Raw genomic sequence first — 22,354 nt, 5'->3', positions numbered from 1 at the left:
CCACGTTAGGACTATACTTAGTCGCTGTAGTACCTGAATATAGAAGCAGAGACTCGAGAGACTATAGTAGCCTAGTGCGTAAAGCGGGGGTGGTCCCCGTTGTAGGCTACACCGAGGGAGTGCCCCGGCAATGTACAACTAATTTATTATTCAGTTGAACCAAAGAAGAACCTTCCTACCTGTCTTGATTTACATTGTTGACAGTCTAATCGAGCCTCCCGTTGGCCGCGTGCTCGTGATAATGTCTCCCTATGTGATGATCAGCGTGAGTGAGGCTCGTGCTCCAAGCTCGTGGCGATGTGTAGGCTGCTGCCTTCCTTAGCACTTTTACATTGGACAAGCACCCCTGCTGCTGCTGCTTAGAATCCTTTGCAACACGAAAAGACTGGAGCCGAAATGCAAGCACCATCGTCGTTCAGCAAGATTATATTAAGTGTCCCTGACTGACCACCAAATAACCAGCATAGTTGGAGAGTGGAGGAAGAAAGGTCAGAACGTTGTGTGTGTTGTTGGCTACACCGCTCCAAAATTGCTAGTGAGGGTTGAGGGCTTCCCCCGCGATCGCAGAAGGGACTCCTTGCTGCCGAATATAGACCTCCTCTTCCACAAGGAGCTGTCTAGGTGCTGAAAACGTGATTAACCTCCGGCTTCTCTAGTGCCGCGCTGTGATGCCTGGCTCTCTCCCTTTCAAAACCGAGAATAGTAGCATAATCCCCGCGAAACAACGTCAAAAACATTGCCGTTTATTTTCTTGCCGAATAGGGGCAGTATCGAAGCTATAACATTGTCATTGCTTGCTTCGGTCACGAATCCCATGTTTGCTCTCTGTTGATTCTAGTTCCAAATCCTGATAACCGAATGAAAACTGAGGTACAGTCACCTCACTTGATTTGTAGGCCTGTAGCTTTATGCCCGAGCTGCCTTTCTCCATGTCCATAGGCTTTACGTTTTTTATCGTTTCGGAAATTCAAGATACTATGGGAATATAAATGATCTTTCTACCAATTGGCTTAACAGTTTGTCATTCACCAGGAATAGCCAGTCGATGGTTAGAGCGCACATCAATCAATCTCATAGCGTCTTCACAGCCTTATATCAAACACGCCTGCTTGTCAAGGTTAGGCTTTCGGAAATGGTAGATATGAAATAATAGTAGTCTATGATAGAGCAATTCTGAACAATTAGGCCTGTTATATAAGAAAACATATATGTAAATGGCAGGTTTTACTATTCTGTTATTCTTTCATTTAAATGTTAAAATGAGGTCATTGGTTGTAGAATATGATATTGGAAGATGTTCTGAAAATAATTAGATGCACATTTTTTCTCCGTTATGATAAATCAGGATACCTAAACCTAGAGAAAGCCAGAGAGCGAGAAGACATTTCAATGGCAGTCATTTATTTAAATGTATTGAATTTGAAATAAATCAAACATATTTGGCACACATAGTTGAAAAGTGCTTGTACACCTTAAACATTTTGCTCATCATATTAATTCCAGGGAAAACGATTTAAAGAACAATTTTAAAATAATCCCATTAGCTCTACAATGAACATAATGAAAGTGTATAAGGTAACAAAGATGCATGTTCCTAAAATATGTCTGCTATTAAAATAAGTTTGTTATCCAGATGAAAACCTCTGTTGAGTGTACAGTATTATTTGGGAAAAGTTAGGTCACAGAAAAGTATGAACAGTGATCTTACATTTCCCCCATTACAGAGTATCAGGCTATACTGAAAAGTTATACCTTAAAATAGCTTATTCTAAATCAAAAAAATGATGCAATCAAAACCATTTAGCCAAACATATAGGTTGGTAAAATTGCACATTCATCTCCAAAGAACTGTTTTGACCTTCCTAAACATTTCTCATGTGTTCATACCTTCATACCTCATAAACAAAACAAATACTGTCATCAGGAATGTCTTCAGAATTATAATATGTTCGTAAATTCAATGAATAAAGAAGAATATTGTACAGAATCCCAACTACAAAACTGTTTGTACATGGTTTGTTTATCACACAATCATATAATGGCTGGAATACCCTGTTTGGGAGTAGAACACGTCAAATAACACATTTTACAACCATCAGCTCCAATGAAGCAACAAATATGAAGAACGACACAACAGAGAGAAAGATTTTGTATAAACCACGGAATCCATTTGAGTAAATAGAAGATAGTGAGGCAATTCCACAATAACAGCACAAACCCTCATTCTGTTATCAAACTCTTCATCGTAAAACATTTTTTTTTTAACTAGGCACGTCAGTTAAGAACAAATTCCTATTTACAATGACAGCCTAGTGCCTTGTTCAGGGGCAGAACAACAGATGTTTACCTTGTCAGCTCAGGGATTCGATCTAGCAACCTTTCAGTTACTGGCACAACGCTCTAACCACTAGGCTACCTGCCGCCCCACTGTTCACTGTTCTGTTCTTCAAGTAAATGTCTTTATAAAAGTCATCCTTATGTATAGAGTTGTATGGTTGGTTTAACTTTGCAATCATTGCTTTCTGTTTGACGTGAAAAATCGGAGTCTCAGCCTCACTCTGTTATCGTGGAATTGCCCAGTGTGTGAAATAGTCTTATAAAGGTAGGAGGAATAGGCCTTGATTTAATTGCATTTCAAAAAGGGTTTCTCCATGTCTAACACTAAAAGAGGGGCATGTGTCAAAGCACATACCGGAGAAAACATTGAAATCAAGACAAACTGTTTCAAAACACGTTACTTTCCTTATCTTAGTAACTAAAATGTGCCTGATCGGTAATCTCAACAATTATTTATAATAATTAATAACAATTATATTTGTTAATTGGACATCAAGTGTCAGTAACTTTTCACTATAAGGTGTAAGAAACCATCTGGTCAAGATTAGTTAGTTAGTTTCAGTTCTTTGTTTTGAATATGAGCGTAACATTTGGTGAGTAATTCAGGATAATATATATGTTTTAAATGGGGAAGTCCACTGTATTATTTTGTAACAAAGGACTGAGATGAAGGGACAGTATTTTCTTCTCTGATTCCCATCAGCACCTTGTTAAAACTCACTAACATATCAGCAATATTTCCTATTCAAGTTTCAAACTGATCAATGCATGATCAAGTAACTATTTACCTCTATTGCAGCAGATAAAACATTGCATTTCCCTTCCAAAATGGACAAAGTTAAAACTTTACATTGGGAAAAGTTGAACACAACAAAAAGAAAGACATGTCCATGTTGTAAGCCACTTCAAACAGCATCACATACCACCATGACTGAGAGATAAGATTCTACAACCAAAATGTTGTTGATCCTGATTGTTACGTGCACAGGCAGTCTTCTGAACTAGACACCAGGGTTGTATTCATTAGGGCACGCCATTTCAAAACATTTTGCAACGTAAAACGGGTGTTTCTTATTGGACCAGTTATGATAGTACCTCTCTGCTTCTTCTGGTTTTCTTCTGTTTTGTACCTAATCAATAGGAACCTGAAGTGAACAAAACAAACTGTAGTTTGAATGTAAATATGACCATCGACTCCTCAGCCAAGGTGAACTAGGGTCATAACAGTGGTGTATCCATGCTGCAGACTGTCCGTATCCGTGTCACACAGAGTATAGTCCTCCTTCACGATACGATCACACCCAATCTCCCCGTTACCAAAGAAGCCAAACAGTGGGATGTTGGGGAACACCTTGCGGAAGGTGTCAGCCTCCACGTTACGTTGGTTGTTGTAATAGTTGTGTCCGCGGCCCACGCAGGCAAACATGAAGCCCAGGGTGTTCCTCTCTGGGAGGTTGGCGGCTTTCAGTCTCCGTATGGTGGCCTCGGCTGCCTTGGGGCTGCTCACGTCCTGCTCCAGGAGAACACTGGCCCCCTGGATCCTTGGACCGCTCAGAGCCAGACCCACCACGCCGTACGACCCCCGGCCACAGCTACGGAGAAAGACAGACCACTGTCACATAACTATATAGTAATACTATAAGCCAAACCCTAACCCCGGGACCACTCAGGGCCAGACCTACACCACCGCACCAGCCCCAGCAACAGTTACAGAGAACGATCGCGGGACAGACAAAAACAAAGTCACAGCTGCATAGTAAGAGTAGGGATTCCCAAACGTTTCATGTCAGGGCCCTCTGAATATGATGAGGCTCCAGCTGAGGACCCCCACTACCTTAAAAAATATGTTGTTTTGCCGCTTGGTAGATTACTAGGAGGTCGCAATAAATAAACTCCTGACCCTTCTCAGCATTGAAAAGAACAGTACATGTTACAGATCACTCAGGTACTCACCACTCTCTTTCAGGGGAGAAGACATTCTCCACATGGCCCCCAGCGATGAGAGCCTTGCTGCGTGCCAAAGGCTCCAGGACCTGGTTAAGGAAGCGGGCTGCTCCGGGTTTGTAGGCTTCATAGCCAAAGAGCAGCACCACACGCAGATCAGGGTTATTCACCAGCCCTGAGGGGACAGGACAACAAGAGAGGGGTCAGAGATGGAATCATATTATGGTGGACGGTTGGCTAGAGCCATGGATGTGTTTAGCATACTGTAGAAATGTTTGTTGCCATCTCTTTTCTGTAAATATTGGTATTTATCACTCACACTCATATACTAATCCTAGTATCAACTTTACACTGCAGGGTTTGTATTGGGCTAGAACAAGACCTGCACTGACCAGCTTAATGGTTGACTGTGGTACCCCTATGTGGCAGAGCGGAGAAAAGTATATTTCTGAACTGGTCATCATAACTTCAACTCGGTCACACCAACCTGCTTCCTCCAGGTGTGACTCTGAGATGGTGCGTTTGCAGAAGTGAAAGGGGCGGATGTCCACTCCCTCCATCCTAGGGAACATGATAGCATAGCCAGCTTCTCCTTCTTGGAACTCCTTCGGTGGACCCGAGTGGGAGCCACTGGGAGTTACTGTGGGGGAAGATGAAGAGAGACTCAGCAGCAACTCTTGGGAGGACATTGGAAGTTTGCTTTAACATTTTTTTGGGGCAAATGCCTTCTTCAGGGTTACTATGGGAAAAGGCAAAAGGACAAATCATACTGTCAACCAATGTCCTTTTCCTTATATTGGTAAATGTACCACCTGTATGATGTACATTTAAAGTAGTTAGCTAGCTAACAGTAATTGCATTTTAACATATTGCATGGCGTTCCACTTCTCTGGTTGTTTTAAGCACTCAATCTACGTGGCATAACACTATTTAACACATCAATATTACCTAGCTAGATTTTCAGTTCACAAGCAAAGACACTATCTGCATACTTGGTTGATGGAGTGTCACTTCTCTCCAGCTTAGTGATTATATAGAGAAATATAGAGCACAGATCCTGTTGTCAGTCCTGGAATACTAGGGTATCTATCGACATATCTAGTCGCCATGCTTCTCTTCCCAGCTCCCAAGCAGAGCACCCTATGTTAATAAGGCAAGGGGATATTAATGTGGACCATCCCCTGTTGACACTCCTCTGTGATGAGAATGCACAACACGCATCAAAGAGGAAAGGTCCTGAATGTCATGCACCGGCAGCAGCCTGTGTCATGAGTTATGGCACAAGAGCTAGCTATCAGTGGTTAGTGTTGTAGGAATTATGTGTTATAACATATTATAACACATGGAATAGTTACCACACGGTGTTCTGGTCATTAGGAAGGGAAATATGAAAATACTGTAGTTCTTACAAACAACACCAGGCGTGGCGATGGCCATGATGTCACATCCATTGGGGAACAGCCTGTTCAGTTCCTCCACTGAGTCTGGACTGTGGTGGGTCTTGCGTGCTGCAAGAGGGGATACAGGTTAGAACATGCCTTACATTTAGATTGTTACTGACTGTGACTAATATAAGCAGCAGGTTTCACAACTTAGCCTTCAACTTTTAATAACTTACCACGTGTTTAGTAACAAACAAAATGGAAGTTGGCTAATAGATAAGAGGCCACAGTACTCTTTACTTCTCGGCCCAGCATTATTAGTGTGCTTTACTACAGAGTAGTAAATGTAGTACATGTTAAAATCAAATCAATTTATATAGCCCTTCGTACATCAGCTGATATCTCAAAGTGCTGTACAGAAATGTTACATCTTACCCTTTTTCTGCTTGTAGCAAGAGTCTTGTCCACTGAAGGTCTCGCTGTCCACCATAACCAAGACTGTTTTGGGCAGCAGGTATACATTCTGCAAACATTAAGAGAGAGGTGTTTCTACAGTTTTCAATAATGTCAGACTCCACATACTGCACACAGACTGTCTTCCACTGTAGGTGCCAGGCTATAACTTTACTGTGTTCTACTAGCCTACTTGTAGGACTGTTGCACCAGCATACAGATAGATATGCATAATGTCAAACAAGCATGCCTCTGGCTAATCTCAGTTAACCCAGAACTAAAGTCTTGCGTAATTGGTCAGACACTCGATTAAGCTCTGGGTCTGTACATGTTAATAGAAGAGATGCTAGAATGAGGAGTGGAACCGGATTGAGGAAATCCACTCTTATGGGTAAATGTATGGGCCAGATGTCCCCTCCCATTCCAAAATTAGAAAATATGGTAACACCTGCAAAATCTTGATTTGTCCAAATATAAAACCAGTGATGAAAAACTGGAACTACTTCTGTTCGTTATCAATCAGAGCTCATAGTATAAAGACAAATCTACGGTACCATTTATGTTTGTCGTCTGTTCACGAGATACTACTCTCTGGCATGCAATCATGTCAGCTCTATTCATGACACTTCTATCAACAATTCATGAACGATCTCCTGAAAGAGACCCTGTTGTAATTTCTTGTGTATTTTCAGTAGTCAAACTGACCTCCACTTCTTCAGCCAGGCTGTGGCAGAGAGCATGGCCGTCATAGTTGGACGGTCCAGAGGCAGACACCCACGTCAACTTCTGCTGGACCCTCAGTACTCTCCGTGCACAGTTCATCCACAGTCTGCAAACACTGCACAATAAGGAAGACAGTCGTCGTTAGCTCTCACTCTCATCCTGGCATGACAAGGAAGTTGTTTAAAAAAAAACATGATACCTACGACCAGTCTGAGGATAACTAGCTAACGTTAGCTAGATTCCAAGCATTTCTTAGCTAGCTAATTTAGCTGTCAAACACATCTGTAATACAAGATTATTACTAAAATACTGTTGTGCTACCTGTTAGCTAGCTAGCCAACGTATGCTAGTTTCACATGTCTGCACGCCTTTTTTGCGAGCAAAACGTATACAGCTAACAGACACATTTGGTGTATATTGCTAGTTAGCTACATATATTCAGTTCCAGTCCTGTTTAGAACTTGGAACGTGCATTGCCATTGTTGATAAAACACTGTGCTTGCTAACGTTAGCTAGCTAGCTGACTGTGGCTAATCGGTCAGTGTTATCCAGAATCATTGGGACAATACTATCCCCACCCCCCGAAACCCTACCCTTACCGGGGGGGACGTCCCAATGTTCCCCGATAGCACGGACCGTTGCTAATCTAGCTAGCTAGCTAACGTTAGCTAGCTAGCTAGCTAGCTAGTCACTTACCAAGCAATTTGGAGCAGGGATTTGGTTGGTACAAACATCAAAATTCTCTCCACTACTTCTGCCACATTACTGAGAATGTATTCTGCCGTGCATTCATCAGAAACGCCAGAAAAGTCTGTATTTCCATCCATATTTCCTTCGCAAGATCTTGGCAGCTAGCGACGGATTTGTCTTTTGACCTTTCACTAATGCAAATTGCATAGCTAAATATCGAAAGCAGTTTTCGGGAGAAAATACACAATTACTGCCACCTAGTGGCGAGTACACTTTATCTGCCTAGTATGTATAAATCAAATCAAACGTTATTTGTCCATGCGCCGAAAACAACAGGTATAATAGATCTTACAGTGAAATGCTTACTTACAAGCCCAAGACCAACAATGCAAATAGTCTGGGTAGCCATTTGATTAGATGTTCAGGAGTCTTATGTCTTAGTGGTAGAAGCTGTTTAGAAGCCTCTTGGACCTAGACTTGACCCTCCGGTACCGCTTGCTTGCTGTGTGGTAGCAGAAAGAACAGTTTATGACTAGGGTGGCTGGAGTCTTTGGCAATTTTTAGGGCCTTCCTCTGACACCACCTGGTATAGATGTCCTGGATGGCAAGAAGCTTGGCCCCGGGGATGTACTGGGCCGTACGCACTACCCTCTGTAGTGCTTTGCGGTTGGAGGCCGAGCAGTTGCCATACCAGGTAGTGATGCAACCCGTCAGGATGCTCTCGATGGTGCAGCTGTAAAACCTTTTGAGGATCTGAGGACCCATGCCAAATATTTTCAGTCTCCTGAGGGGGAATAGGTTTTGTCATGCCCTCTTCATGACTGTCTTGGTGTGCTTGGACCATGTTAGTTTGTTGACGATGTGGACGCCAAGGAACTAGCTCTCAACCTACTCTACTACAGCCCTGTCGATGAGAACGGGGGCGTACTCGGTCCTCCTTTTCCTGTAGTCCACAATCATCTCCTTTGTCTGGAGAGGTTGTTGTCCTTTCACCACATAATATGTGCATTATGTGCATATATATGTGTGTGTGTGTCATATATTCATGGATTGCATTTTCAGTGCATTGGCATTTGAGAAAGAATTATCCTCATAAAAAACACAATTTTATCACTCCAAAGAAAGTTTTTTTTGTTTTGTTTCTATATCACTGCAAAATGACACAAATAGTAGGCTATGCATGGTCCTGGAAATATCATTTTTTTAATTAAATGGATCAATTCAAGGTGGTACCACCTTGGTTGATTATAATGATTATATGTTTTGTAAGTAGTATTAGACTGTGTTTACACACGCAGCCTATTTCAGATTTTTTGGGGCAAAAAAAGTTTGTCTAATTTGACAAAAGACCAATTAGAGAAAGTTCAGAAATGGGATGCATGTGTAAACACAGCCTTGGAGAGCGAGTTAATGATCATTGTGCAGTAGCTTCACACCAACACTAGAGTGTAGTCTTCACACACTACATCTGCTTCCACTTGTAAAAAAAATATGAGCCAGAGCTTTCTAAAGGGCATTCAAATGGATTTCAACAAAATCACAGTTGACTTAGTGGAGACTGGACTACGATTCTAACTGTACCCCTTATCTACAGTGTAACCACTGTAAAATAATAGAATAGATTACAGATGTCAACATGTTTTCTGAAAGTGACACTTCATAAATGTGATTGTGGGTTTTTATTTATATATTACATTCACATAATAAAATGAACAAGAGACACCATCAAATCAAACATGTATACTATTTGACAACAAAAAAAACATTCCTGTGGCAGACACTGGACATGAAATGATCTAGGTCGATCTATTTGAGATTAAATGAACATGCTGGAGGTACATATTGCACATGCTTACTTTCTTGCACATGCTTACTTTCTTTTAAATATAAGTACTGTATATCACTGAGGCACCAGCACATACATATGAAGCATGTACATAAAGAAACATGGACTATAAATAACTAAGGAACAAGTTACAAAAGCAGAATAAAAAAGTACAAATGTTAAACCTTGGCTTCGGTTATGGCTTAATTGGTCAAGAGTAATCCTGTTCATTATAATAGCTTGAATAAATCAAGTGCACATTTTATCAATTAAATGTCACTTTAACATACAAAAATAAATGGTATATGAGTCAAGTGACTGCTCAGCTATATGTCTGCTTTGCTGTCTAGCTGACATCCAGTTAAAGTCCATTGTGTTTGTTTTCTCAGCCCCTCTGAGAGCTGAGAAAACAGTCAAGTCCCAGAGATCTCCACAAAGAGGGCACGGAGGAGCCCTCCATGGCAACGGCAGGTGAGTGTTGGTGTGATCATGGTGTAATGCTGGACCAGGTCACAGCAGGTGAGCGGTGCAGTCTTGTGTGATAATGGACCATGTTGTTGCATGTTATTGAGGTCCATGAGTGTCTGATCCAACATTTGACACAAGTCAAAGTTATCATCATTAGCCTGATAGAGTTTGTCTGTCAATATACAGTACCATTAAACATGTTAAATTCATCACTATGTGTGCAACATAAAAATTAAGCCTGCAGTCTATCATTTTTGACCACAATGAAAATGACTTAACCAAGAGTTTCACAGACCCAATAATATTGAATGAAGATTGTTATAGTTAAAACATTAAAAGGTGGTCCCTGTGTATATCCTTAGTCAACCACAGTCAGTAGATATTGTTATAATGCACACTCATATCAAGCCTTATCATATATATATCATATCATTGTGGGTCAGTTTCACAGACCCAGATTATGCCCAGAATTACTCCTGTACAATGGACAATCTTTCAGTCATAGACTTATAGACAGTGATCCAGTTTATGTTATCTAAATCGAATTGCTGTTCATGAAATAACAATTCCAGATGTTGGTTAACTAAACTAAAATAGGCCTGTGCTTAAATCCATCTGTGAGTCTGTGAAACCTGCCCTCTTCACCTGCAATGTGAACATGCATTTCATTTCTCTGATGCTCCGCATTATCTACAGTCCAATTAATTCTTCCCGATTAATATGATCCAATATGTATATGTTTTTGTCTTTGCCTGACTCTTAGGTTTGTGTCAGAGACACACATTAGCCTATATTTCCATCACAGCATCAGACAAATGTCTACGGCCAATGACATGACAAGACAAAGGTATTTTAATGTTGTGCCACAAATGAAGAGTGCCTTTCATTTTTTTTTCATCCAATTTGAGCACAGTGGTAATTTCACAACACATCCAGTAATAGTTTAATCCTGATTTAACACCACTCTCAGTTCATTGTAAAGAAGACGATTTTTCTCAAGCTGCTGGTACAGAGGGTCTTTGCAGTCAGAAAGCAGGTTAAGAGAAAATAGAGAGAACAAAGTGTGTTAGTACAGAAAGATAGAGTCGTGTCATGCTACAACAGCACACACAACAAATACCATTGTTTTCTACCCTCTGCCTAAATGATCACATCTATATGCAAACTAAGAAATGGCTCCCTCACCTCAATGTGGAGATGGTGTGACTGTGAAATGGCTGAATTATATGTTTACAGAATATCCCCAATGTTACGCGTCACTATTATATTTTGGCTTTGAACATGAAGCAAAGTGTGACTGTCGGGAATGCTGAGGATGCTAAAACAGGTACATTTTCAGTTTCTGATCAATCCATGTCAATTACTCGGCTGGTCAAAGAAGTTGAAACCATGCCTGAGGTTGGTAGAGAGGTCATGGCCGCAGCCCTCTGCACTTAAACAATCCACTGCCTGAGTGGGGTCAAATCCCTGTCCCACCGCACCTCTACACAATCTTTTTTAGCTCTCTCTCCCTCTTAATTTCTTGCCTATCCCTGTCAATAAACACCTGTATACTTTTTTAAAACAATAAGCTCGGTGGATGTGCTTTTGTCCAAATGTAAGCACATTTTTTGTTAATACTACTACCATAGTACATAGTGCCAACCAAAATCAAATCAAAAAACATATGTTTGTGAAGAGGAACTTTCGGTTTTATTCAAAGCTGCTCAGTAATAAATTAAACAGAGAAACATTTAAAGACAGGAAATGAAATGAAGGAAATTAAGAACTACAGATTTGAAGGGTAAGGATGGCTGACATGGATGGATGTAAAGTTTATTTTACAGAAAGCAAAATGAGTCAGGGTTCTGTACAAAAGGTGGTCTATAGGATGGCAGCAGCAGCAGAGGCCCAATGTGTGGTGGTGCTGTGGTAAAGAAGAGATGTGGAGACATATGGGACAGGATGTTGGGCGATACTGCCACATAGTTGTAGTAGAGAGAGGCCTCTCAACCAGCGGGTGGCGTCTGTGATGGTTGTGAAATGATGTAAACAATTTAACTGGAAAAGAATGAGAGGAAAAACAAAACGCGTTGGAGGGACAAATCGTAGAAAGGCACGTGACTGATATGACATGCAGGATGGAAACCACAGCACACAGAACAGAAAGCAGAGCCAGGTACTCAAAAAGGGTTGAGAGGTACACTATTCTGGAAGTTCAATTTAGATGTTTCTAAAAGCATGTAAAAACTGATTGTACAATGCATGTTAGATTCTATATAGTTTTCTCAGCCTAACAAAAAAGCCACTAGTTAACTACAAAAGGCAAAAGCTATTTGCTGTTGCATGGCAGAAGCGTAAAGTGAGTCAGATTAGTAGGCACTGAAACTAAAATGTGAGTGGAAAAATCCAAACAAATGAAACACACAAAACATATGCCACTAGAGGGAGTGTACAGTAGAAAAAACTGTGAGTGGGTGGGACCTATGCACAACGCACAAGCAGACACAAGCAGGTGATAGATTACATGGAGGTCATGTCGTTGAGGGCGTGGTCCAGCTCCTCGCTGATGGCCTTGTACTTTAGCTTCTGTGCATACAACTCATCTATTATGGGTGGAGTGGAGGAGGAGGAGAGGTGGAGGAGATGACATCGATGGGGTGATAATGAAGGAGGTTGGGGACAACAACAGAGATGATAGACAGAGCAAAGAAAGGAGAGGAAAAGGTAGGAAAAAACTATGGATTGTCAGAGAACAATTAAATAAAATAGAATGTCAAACCAAAAAAAAGAATAAGGGAGCAATAGGATGTGCACAGGCCACTAATGCCCTGTTAGATTGTTTAGACCAATCAGGAAACGACTAACCGAAACCCCGATGAAGGCAGCTTGGTGTTGAAATGTTTGTATCTAATTAATACATATTACATCGGAGTGGTATAGTGTGTCGCTGCTTTCTTTTCCAGAAGGAAATGACAACATGGTCTCCAACCAAATTATATAGAGCTCCATTGTGAATGCTTTGTAATTCCACAGTTACAGTGCCACAGTCACACCAACAGCAGCATGAGACATTTCTTTCCCTGGCCTGCACTAGCCTAACAAATACTGACTGTAGGTCTGCATAATGTCAGCTGTGGCACTGGCCTAGTCTGCCTAGCACAGAACTGACTGTGCAGAATGTAGATGCAGTATCTGATGACACCACAGAGGAGGTGATGAAAGGTTAGACTTCACACATTACTCTTTTTAAAATTATTCAAGCTCTGACAAGTTGGTTGTTGATCATTGCTAGACAGCCATTTTCAAGTCTTGCCATAGATTTTCAAACCAAAACTGTAACTAGGCCACTCAATGTCATCTTGGTAAGCAACTCCAGTGTATATTTGGCCTTCTGTTTCAGATTATTCTCCTGCTGAAAGATGAATTTGTCTCCCAGGTTTTCCTCTAGGATTTTGCCCTTGCTTAGCTCTATTTTGATTATTTTTATCCTAAAAATCTCCCTAGTCCTTGCAGATGACAAGCATACCCATAACATGATGCAGCCACCACCACTCTTGAAAATATGAAGAGTGGTGCTCAGTGATGTGTTGTATTTGCCCCAAACATAACACTTTGTATCCATGATATAGAGTTAATTTCTTTGTCACATTTTTTGCAGTTTTACTTTAGTGCCTTATTGAAAACAGGATGGATTTGTTGAATATTTTAATTCTGTATAGGCTTCCTTCTTTTCACTCTGTCCTTTAGGTTAGTATTGTGGAGTAACTACAATGTTGTTGATTCATCCTCAGTTTTCTCCCATCATAGCTATTAAACCCTCACTGTTTTAATGTCACCAATGTCCTCATGGTGAAATCCCTGAGCGGTTTCCTTCCTCTCCGGCAACTGAGTTAGGAAGGGCGCCTGTATCTTTGTAGTGACTGGGTATATTGATACACCATCCAAAGTGTAATTAATAACTTCACCGTGCTCAAAGGGTTATTCAATGCGTGTGTTTTAGTTTTTTTTACCCATCTACCATTTGGTACCCTTCTTTGCATGAAATTGGAAAAGCTCCCTGGTCTTTGTGGTTGAATCTGTGTTTGATATTCACTGCTCGACTGAGGGAACTTACAGGTAATTTTATATGTGGTGTACAGAGATGAATGAGGTAGTCATTCAGAAATAATTTTTAACACTATTATTGCACACAGTGTGCCAATGCAACTTATTATGTGACTTGCTAAGCACATTTTTACTCCTGAACTTATTTAGGCTTGTCCTAACAAAGGGGTTGAATACTTATTGACTCAAGACATTTCAACGTTTCATTTTTTAATTAATTTGTGAACATTTCTAAAAACATAATTCCTCTGATATTATGGGATATTGTGTGTAAGCCAGTGACACAATGTAATCAATTTTAAAAACAGGGTGTGAATACTTTCTGAAGGCACTGTATATGTCCGGTTTTACTATACAACTTACCTCAGATTTTCACATAGAAAATGCTTCACAATATATGAAATGAAAGGAAAAAAGGTCCATACCCTCCAGATCATCAATGGTCTTCTCAAGCTTGGCCACGGACCTCTCAGCGAACTCAGCACGGGTCTCAGCCTGTGGCACAAGAGGCAGACAAGATGTGATGAGTGTCTCCCATCCTCATCACACCAAAACATGTTCCAACATAGATATATAATACAATGTCTAGTGTTCTCCACCCTTTCTATGGTGCTAACGCTAATGTCCCACTTTAGCTAATGGTAAAGTTAATGGAAACATTAGCTAATTTGCCAATGCTAAAGGGAACTCACCTCCTTTAGCTTGTCTGTGAGAACCTTGATCTCCTCCTCGTACTTGTCCTCCTTCTGTGAGTACTGTAGTGACATAGTGGAGCGCAGGTCAGAGAGTCATCATCACAGCACTACCGACATGAACTGGTTCAAGGGATAACAGGCAGAAATGAGTGGGCCTACTCAATAGAGTTACCTCCCTTTATCTCTATGGCTACACTAGCAGGCAATGGGGATATAACCCCTGACTGCAACGACCTGAGAAGAGATACATTTGTCTAAACAGACACCTACCTTCTCTGCCTGAGCCTCAAGAGACTTCAGGTTGTTTGTGACTGTCTTCAACTCTTCCTCAAGTTCAGCGCATTTGCTGGTGTTTTAGGTATGGTAAGGAGCAGAGGAGGGGTAGGAACGAATGCAATAGGAGGACCGACGGGGGAAAGAAACAAGAGTTATAACAGGGCAATAAGCACACAATAAGAGTAACAACAGGTTGTCTCCAAAGCAGTAAATTGTGCTGTATTTTGTGGTTGGTTCCAAAGTTTTTACCCTTCAGAGAGCTCAGCACGCTCCTCTGTACGTTCCAGATCACTCTCAATGATGACCAGCTTACGGGCGACCTGTTTTCACCCATAATAGGACAACACATCACTATACCACATTGGTGCACCAAGCAATCAATATGTTATATGTTTAGTTTCATGTACAGGTCTATATGCTGTCTGTTTCCCACAAGCGCGCGCGCACGTACACACACACACACACACACACACACACACACATACACACACACACACACGAGGACCTCAGAAGTACAGTGCCTTCAGAAAGTATTCAGACCACTTCAATTTTTCCAGGACATTCTGAGACTTGTCCCGAAGCCACTTCTGCGTTTTCTTGACTGTGTGCTTAGGGTTGTTTTCCTGTTGGAAGGTGAACCTTCGCCCCAGTCTTTGTTCCTGAGCACTCTGGAGCAGGTTTTCATCAAGTATCTCTGTGTACTTTGCTCTGTTCATCTTTCCCTCGATCCTGACTAGTCCCTGCCGCTGAAAAACATCCCCACAGCATGATGCTGCCACCACCATGCTTCACCGTAGGGATGGTGCCAGGTTACCTCCAGATGTGACACTTGGCATTCAGGCCAAAGATATCAATCTTGGTTTCATCAGACCAGATAATCTTGTATCTCATGATCTGAGTCTTTAGGTGCCTTTTGGCAAACTCCAAGCGGGCTGTCATGTGCCTTTTACTGAGGAGTGGCTTCCGTCTGGCCACTCTACCATAAAGGCCTGATTGGTGGAGTGCTGCAGAGATGGTTGTCCTTCTGGAAGGTTCTCCCATCTCCACAGAGGAACTCGAGAGCTCTGTCGGAGTGACCATCAGGTTCTTGGTCACCTCCCTGACCAAGGCCAGTCTCCCCCGATTGCTCAGTTTTGTCGGGTGGCCAGCTCTAGGAAGTGTCTTGGTGGTTCTAAACTTTTTCCATTTAAGAATGATGGAGGTCACAGTGTTCTTGGGGACCGTCAATAATGCAGACATTTTTTTGTACCCTTCCCCAGATCTGTGCCTCAACACAATCCTGTCTCGGAGCTCTACAGACAATTCCTTCGACCTCATGGCTTGATTTTTGCTCTGACATGCACTGTCAACTGTGGGACCTTATATAGACAGGTGTGTGCCTTTCTAAATCATGTCCAATCAATTTAATTTACCACAGGTGGATTCCAATCAAATTATAGAAACATCTCAAGGATGATCAATGGAAACAGGATACACCTGAGCTCAATTTCGAGTCTCATAGCAAAGATTCTGAATACTTATGTACATAAGGTATTTCTGTTTTCTTATCTTTAATGAATTTATTTTTTTTAAATAAAAAAACCTTTTTGCTTTGTCGTTGTGAGGTATTGTGTGTAGATTGATAAGGATTTATTTTTATTTAAACCATTTTAGAATAAGGCTGTAACGTAACAAAATGAGGAAAAAGTAAAGGGGTCTGAATGCTTTCCGAAGGCTCTGTATATCATAAAGTATCAGCCTAAGGAATGCTAGGAAACTCACCTCCTCGTATTTCCTGTCAGCCTCCTCAGCGATGTGCTTAGCCTCCTTCAGCTGGATCTCCTGCAGCTCCATCTTCTCCTCATCCTTCGATGCTCTGTTTTCAATCACCTTCATGCCTCTGAGGGATGGAATAAACGGGGGGAACATATGTCAGGGATAGGAGGACATTGCATGTTGTCTTGTTTTTTAAAGAAATAAAATGTTGATCAACTAAAAGGAACAGGAGGACATTAATCTGCAGCCCAACAGTCCACACACTGTGGGGGCCATAACTACATTTGGCACTTGGCTATTGTAACACAATAAATCTGGTACAGTGTGCGTATGTATATTTTACATTAACTCTTCTCAATAGGTGTGCTAGTTAAATAGATTGAACATGATCTTAAGCACTTACAAATTTGTCACATATTGTACTTATTGGAATTCATAACATACTGTATCATATGAATTGCAGAATATTGTAAAAAAAAAATGCAGGATGTAACATATAAGAAATGGATGTCGTTGTACACAATTGTGCACAATTTTCGCTCGGCTTGGCTTCTTCTAAAACTACTGGCTGAAATTATACAATCCCTTTATAATGCATCCTTTACTGAACACTTTTAAGAGTGAAATTATAATATTATTACTGTGGTCATGTGGATTGATGTCATCTATATGGGTTCGGTGTTGATGACTGTGTTTGAGACAGACTGACGGGTCTGATGATGGCTGGGTCTATACTCCTAGAAGAAATGGTTCCAAAAGGGTTCTGCGGCTGTCCCCATAGGAGAATAATTTTTGACTCCTGGTAAAAGCCTTTTAGGTTCCTCTGTGGAAAGGGTTCTACATGGAACCCAAAAGGGTTCTACCCGTAAACAAAAGTGGTTCTTCACATTCTTCTCTTATGGTGACAGCTGAAAGAACCATTTTTGGTTCTAGATAGCACCTTTTTTTGTCTACGAGTGTAGTGTATGATACAGAGTCGGAGTCTCTGCTCTGCTCACCTCTCACTCTCATCAGCAGCCTTCTCAGCCTCCTCCAGCTTGGTCAGAGCTGTGGCCAGACGCTCCTGAGCACGATCCAACTCCTCCTCAACCAGTTGGATACGTCTGTTCAGGGAAGCTACATCAGCCTCGGCCTAAGTGAGCACAACATGGGGAAACCACAATGTCAACCTGATGCACACTCAGACAGTCACACTTTCTTGCATAATACAGTATCTGGAGAGATGTGTAATGGAGGAGGTTGGGGGTCATATTTGGACACCTCTGTGGGGGGCTTCTTAACACTATAGGGGATTAAGGTTTAAATGTGTGAGAAAGGGATAAGGGCCCAGACCACACTGTATTTTATTTAACCTTCATTTAATAGCCCACCCAATTTACCTACCTCATCCCCATACTGTTTTTATTTATTTACTTTTCTGCTCTTTTGCACACCAGTATCTCTACCTGCACATGACCATCTGATCATTTATCACTCCAGTGTTAATCTGCTAAATTGTAATTATTCGCCTACCTCCTCATGCCTTTTGCACACAATGTATATAGACTATTTTTTTAATTAATTTTTTCTACTGTGTTATTAACTTGTTTATTGTTTACTCCATGTGTAACTCTGTGTTGTTGTCTGTTCACACTGCTATGCTTTATCTTGGCCAGGTTGCAGTTGTAAATGAGAACTTGTTCTCAACTAGCCTACCTGGTTAAATTAAGGTGATATAAAAAATCAATTAATAACTAGGCAAGTCAGTTAAGAACAAATTCTTATTTACAATGACGACCTACCCCAACCAAACCCTAACTCGGACGACGCTGGGCCAATTTTGCGCCACCCTATGAGATTCCCAATCACAGCCAGTTATGATACAGCCTGGAATGGAACCAGGGTCTGTAGTGACCCCTCTAACACTGAGATGCAGTGCCTTAGACCACTGCACCACTCGAGAGCCCCTGTAATTTCATGCTAATCTCCAACATTATATATAACATTCTATAGACAAGATTGTATAAAATATACATTTATATAGGTCTAATTGGTATGTTTGGAAAGGCACTGACCAATATAAACATAATAAGCTAACAATTATGTAAATGTATGTAGCTACAGGAGGTGTAGAATGATAGTGTATGATCGACTAGAGCATGCTGAAACTGCAGCAGCCTAAGCTAATGTGTTTATTTTGGAGCCTTCCTGCCTGGCACGTTTTACCATTAAATTGATTCTCACTGTCCCATTTCTCCATCCCTTTAGCACATCACATGACATACAAAATATTGACGTTTTTAGTACCGTAAAATCATCTATATTCTGTCTATCGTTCTACCAAGCGTGTTGATCAGATTTATACTAATACTGTCGTCAGGCAGGCTGCAGACTAATTGTCTTAAATTATTAGCCAGGGCTTACGGATTCTCTCGCATCACTCTCCAGACCCAGTTCCTTCTGCCGCCTCTCTGCCGACTCTTCTGCACCGTCAGCCTGCTCTTGTAATGCTTTAATTTTCCTTTTTACAGCTTCCAACGACGTTAGCCCGGCCATTTCGCTTGTTTACGCCTATGTCTTTTTCTAACGGTTCTCGGGACAGAAACGCGCAACGATGCCGGGATGAGAAAATCTGCTCACGTCTCTGTGGTTTTTTCCTACAGCTACTGGGGAGGCTGGGACTTGCGCTAAATGACACCGGAAGTAACACATTTCATACATTGCGCAAAATTTCCTCAAAATATCACAAATATTTCGTTAAAGAGGTTTTTATTTATTGTATTATAGTGAGATAATATGATTATGTCATAATGACTTATTGGCCATTAGCCTATAATGGGCACTCTGCTCAGAGCACCCCAACCCCCTTCCCCCTACAGGCTCATGCTAGTGGTGCTGTGATTGCGCATCATATCTGGGATATTCACTTATTATGGGGGGATTTAACCTATAATAAACGTTTTAAAATAAGCATTTAAAATGTATTTAAAGACATTAATTGTATTTAAAAATAAAAATCGATTATAAGGACAAAAGTAACATGATTATCTCAATTCATAATAATGATAGATATATGGGTTACTTAAAGTATAAATATTTTTGGTACCATTTCTGTTTAATGTTTTTTTTTACTATAATTACTATCATAATTTGGTGTTCTTTCTAAACTGACACAATAAGATGCATGTTTCCTTTAAGAACAAAACGTTTAATTATTGGCATCCCCTACAACATTCTCAATAAAAGGAGAAGTAAACGTTTTAATTTGACGAGTGGAATATAATGTATGATACCTACAAATCTAAATTAAAGGTATTTAAAATATTCAAAACCTTCCACCAAACTTTTAACTGAAGTTCTAAACGGGCCCCCATTTTAACCAAACAGGGTACACTGCCTAAACCTGTCAGCTGTATCTTGGCCATATAAAACACAGCTAAATTTAACCTTCTGCTTGCATCTTCGAGGAGGGTGGCACACAAGGCACATTTGTTAGGCCTACAGTTGGTCTACTCAGTCTTATTCGGTTTCAATGAACACATGTGGAATATTGCGAATGGCAGGCCAATGGTCGAGCCTAATGAAGACGCAGGTATTAACCATAAACAATTATGTAGGCTATTCCAAACTGAAACAATAAAATAATCCTAACTTATATGTATATATGTATGATGACTAGGCCTAGAATGAAAAATGTTGAGGTTCAATGTTAGCAGACTGTTCGTGGTCCTCCTGAATGTACTTTAACACTTCGGACAGGTTTATGCCAATTTACGTCTGTGGCTTTCTTCTCGGCGAGTTCAAGTTTCTCCTGGGCATCTTTAAGAGACTCAGAGTACTTGTCCAACTCATCCTCTGTTCCTTTCAGCTTCTTCTGCAGCGCTACCAGGTCATCCTCAAGCTGATAGTTGGTGGATAATATCATCAGTCATAAACAGAGTGGACGCACAGCCAGAAACAGACAAAAAAAGGGAAGAAAACAAAAGCCAAGAGTCATGGACAGAAGGCAAACACTTACAAATGCTTCATGATGTCTTTGTCTTTGTACAAGTATTTACATTTAATGTATTCAATCCACTCAACACTAGAGTGGCATACTTTAATCAATAGACTACGCTATTCATGTTTTATGGTAAAAAAAAATATAACGCTGATCAAAGAATATTAGTTTATAGTAGGCTTAATCCTGCATAATAAATGAATCGGTCAAACAGGAAATATTTTCTAAAACTTCCTGGAGTCCAATAATAAAATATTGTCACGCCCTAAAAACAAATATATTCCTAATATGATTAAATACAACAATCAATACTGATCCTCATACTCATCCTCTGAGACTTAATTTAATCCATATCGAGAGAGAGAACGCTCCAAAGCACTCCGTGCCCAAACATTTGACGCACAGTGCCAAAGGCACCCGTGCGAAATAAGACTGAACCCGATTTCTCTATGGATGCCAACCTGTTTGCTCTTGTCCTCCGCTGCCTTCCTGTCTCCCTCAGCTCCCTCAGCTCTGTCCAGGGCATTCTCCTTGTCGAGTTTAAGCATCTGCATCTTCTTCTTGATGGCGTCCATGACTGCTGTGTTGTTGGGGTGGCCTCACCAACTGACAAAAAACAAACTGAGTTAAAACGCTGAGAAGCTCCGCGCGTCTGAACCACACTGAACGTGAAGCAGGAGTGCAAGCTCGAGCCGACTGTAGCTTGTCAAATATGTACTATAGCAGAGGAGTTACTAGATCCCCATGGATAGCAAAAACTTTTTGGGGAAACGACGGCAGCTGCTCTCTTCTGCGGGTCCTGCATTTTTTATGGCTCTCCTCGGCGATTCGCTGATCCAGTACATTTTACCGTTGATAAGACTATGTATGGGTTATGGGCGAGAAAGTGGCACCCCCTCAAAGACGTCTGTTCCTTTTTCAAACACTGTTCTTAGACGTAGGCTACAGCCAAGGAAGTCAGTTTGGGGAGTGGGGGTCAGTTTATGCACAAGGAAGTGAAGGTGAACAACAAAAACATGATCTTTGACTGGAATTGCTCATTTCATTCTGGTAGTATAACTTACATTTGCTCAACACAGCAGTTCAAAGAAGGCTTGATAGAGTCATATTTATAGGAATAAATATTGCCATAGTAATCGTTGTTTATGTTACCAATCCTCCAACCAAATTCATGTTTAAAATAATTGTGTCTCCCACACTATGAATCATAACACCTGAGAGATGGGGTCATGTAACTTTGATCTCCAAAGACAAAATAAACTGTTATTAAAGCAGACAAATGCAGTCTAATGTTTAAAAGGGATTGTCCCTGGGAGGGGTGTCATATTATCTATGCTGAAGTGTTCTGTCAGTGATACCACACAGTAGAGAGAAGAGGAGCACGTCAACAAGTCCCTCAAGATATTGTTCACAGTCTGAAGAGGGGCATCAGATAGTGTTATATTCAACAGTGGCATAACATTGAGCTTATAAGTGCCTTGGAGTTCATTCAAAATGGCCACAGGGTAAGAAACGAGTGCTTTGGCATTTCAGCAATGCCCCTCTTTCTCTGTGACAGCTCACAGGTCCAGGGGAGTCAGTCACAGCTGTCACACATGGACAGTGGAGGAGGAACCAGAGACCTGTCCAAACACACTGTGATTGGCTGCATGGTATGGACATATACCCTCAAGTTCACTTTTAACTAAATCATTTCTAGGCTATATCTTTATGGGGAAGATAATGAAAAAATTATGTCTAG

At 41.0% G+C, this 22,354-nt stretch overlaps 3 protein-coding genes across 6 annotated transcripts in view; all 3 read right to left on the bottom strand.

The window, feature by feature from the left end:
- LOC139384895 (transmembrane protein 266-like) overlaps window positions 1-504 on the bottom strand; it is a 102,302-nt gene extending 101,798 nt beyond the window's left edge. The window contains exon 1 of the mRNA XM_071129795.1: window positions 180-504. The gene's annotated coding sequence lies outside the window, so the exon portion shown is untranslated. The remainder of the gene's footprint in view (window positions 1-179) is intronic.
- An 876-nt stretch (window positions 505-1,380) lies between these two features.
- On the bottom strand, window positions 1,381-7,732 carry LOC139385088 (F-box only protein 22-like). The gene is made up of 7 exons (XM_071130136.1): window positions 7,536-7,732; window positions 6,822-6,954; window positions 6,099-6,186; window positions 5,691-5,789; window positions 4,769-4,921; window positions 4,291-4,456; window positions 1,381-3,929 (listed from the first exon to the last, which is right to left on the bottom strand). Exons 1-7 carry the CDS (start codon window positions 7,664-7,666, stop codon window positions 3,536-3,538), a joined length of 1,164 nt encoding a protein of 387 aa, XP_070986237.1. The 5' UTR covers window positions 7,667-7,732; the 3' UTR covers window positions 1,381-3,535.
- A 1,457-nt stretch (window positions 7,733-9,189) lies between these two features.
- Window positions 9,190-21,518, bottom strand: LOC139384470 (tropomyosin alpha-1 chain-like). Of its 4 annotated transcripts, XM_071129250.1 has the most exons (10): window positions 21,075-21,518; window positions 20,389-20,514; window positions 17,633-17,766; window positions 16,641-16,758; window positions 15,129-15,199; window positions 14,874-14,949; window positions 14,601-14,663; window positions 14,334-14,403; window positions 12,329-12,407; window positions 9,190-11,862 (listed from the first exon to the last, which is right to left on the bottom strand). In XM_071129250.1, exons 1-10 carry the CDS (start codon window positions 21,186-21,188, stop codon window positions 11,859-11,861), a joined length of 855 nt encoding a protein of 284 aa, XP_070985351.1. In that variant the 5' UTR covers window positions 21,189-21,518; the 3' UTR covers window positions 9,190-11,858. The 4 variants fall into 4 exon arrangements, with proteins under 4 accessions (XP_070985351.1, XP_070985352.1, XP_070985353.1 ...); XM_071129251.1 differs by lacking the exons at window positions 20,389-20,514; window positions 21,075-21,518 and adding an exon at window positions 19,038-19,281; XM_071129252.1 differs by lacking the exon at window positions 12,329-12,407 and having other exon boundaries at window positions 10,673-10,839; window positions 21,075-21,512.
- Window positions 21,519-22,354: the final 836 nt, after the last annotated feature.

The sequence above is a fragment of the Oncorhynchus clarkii genome, chromosome 26, assembly GCF_045791955.1.
Source record: "Oncorhynchus clarkii lewisi isolate Uvic-CL-2024 chromosome 26, UVic_Ocla_1.0, whole genome shotgun sequence".
NCBI lineage: Eukaryota > Metazoa > Chordata > Actinopteri > Salmoniformes > Salmonidae > Oncorhynchus > Oncorhynchus clarkii.
Note: the sequence above shows the minus strand (reverse complement) of the source record. Positions and strands in the feature narration are given on the sequence as shown.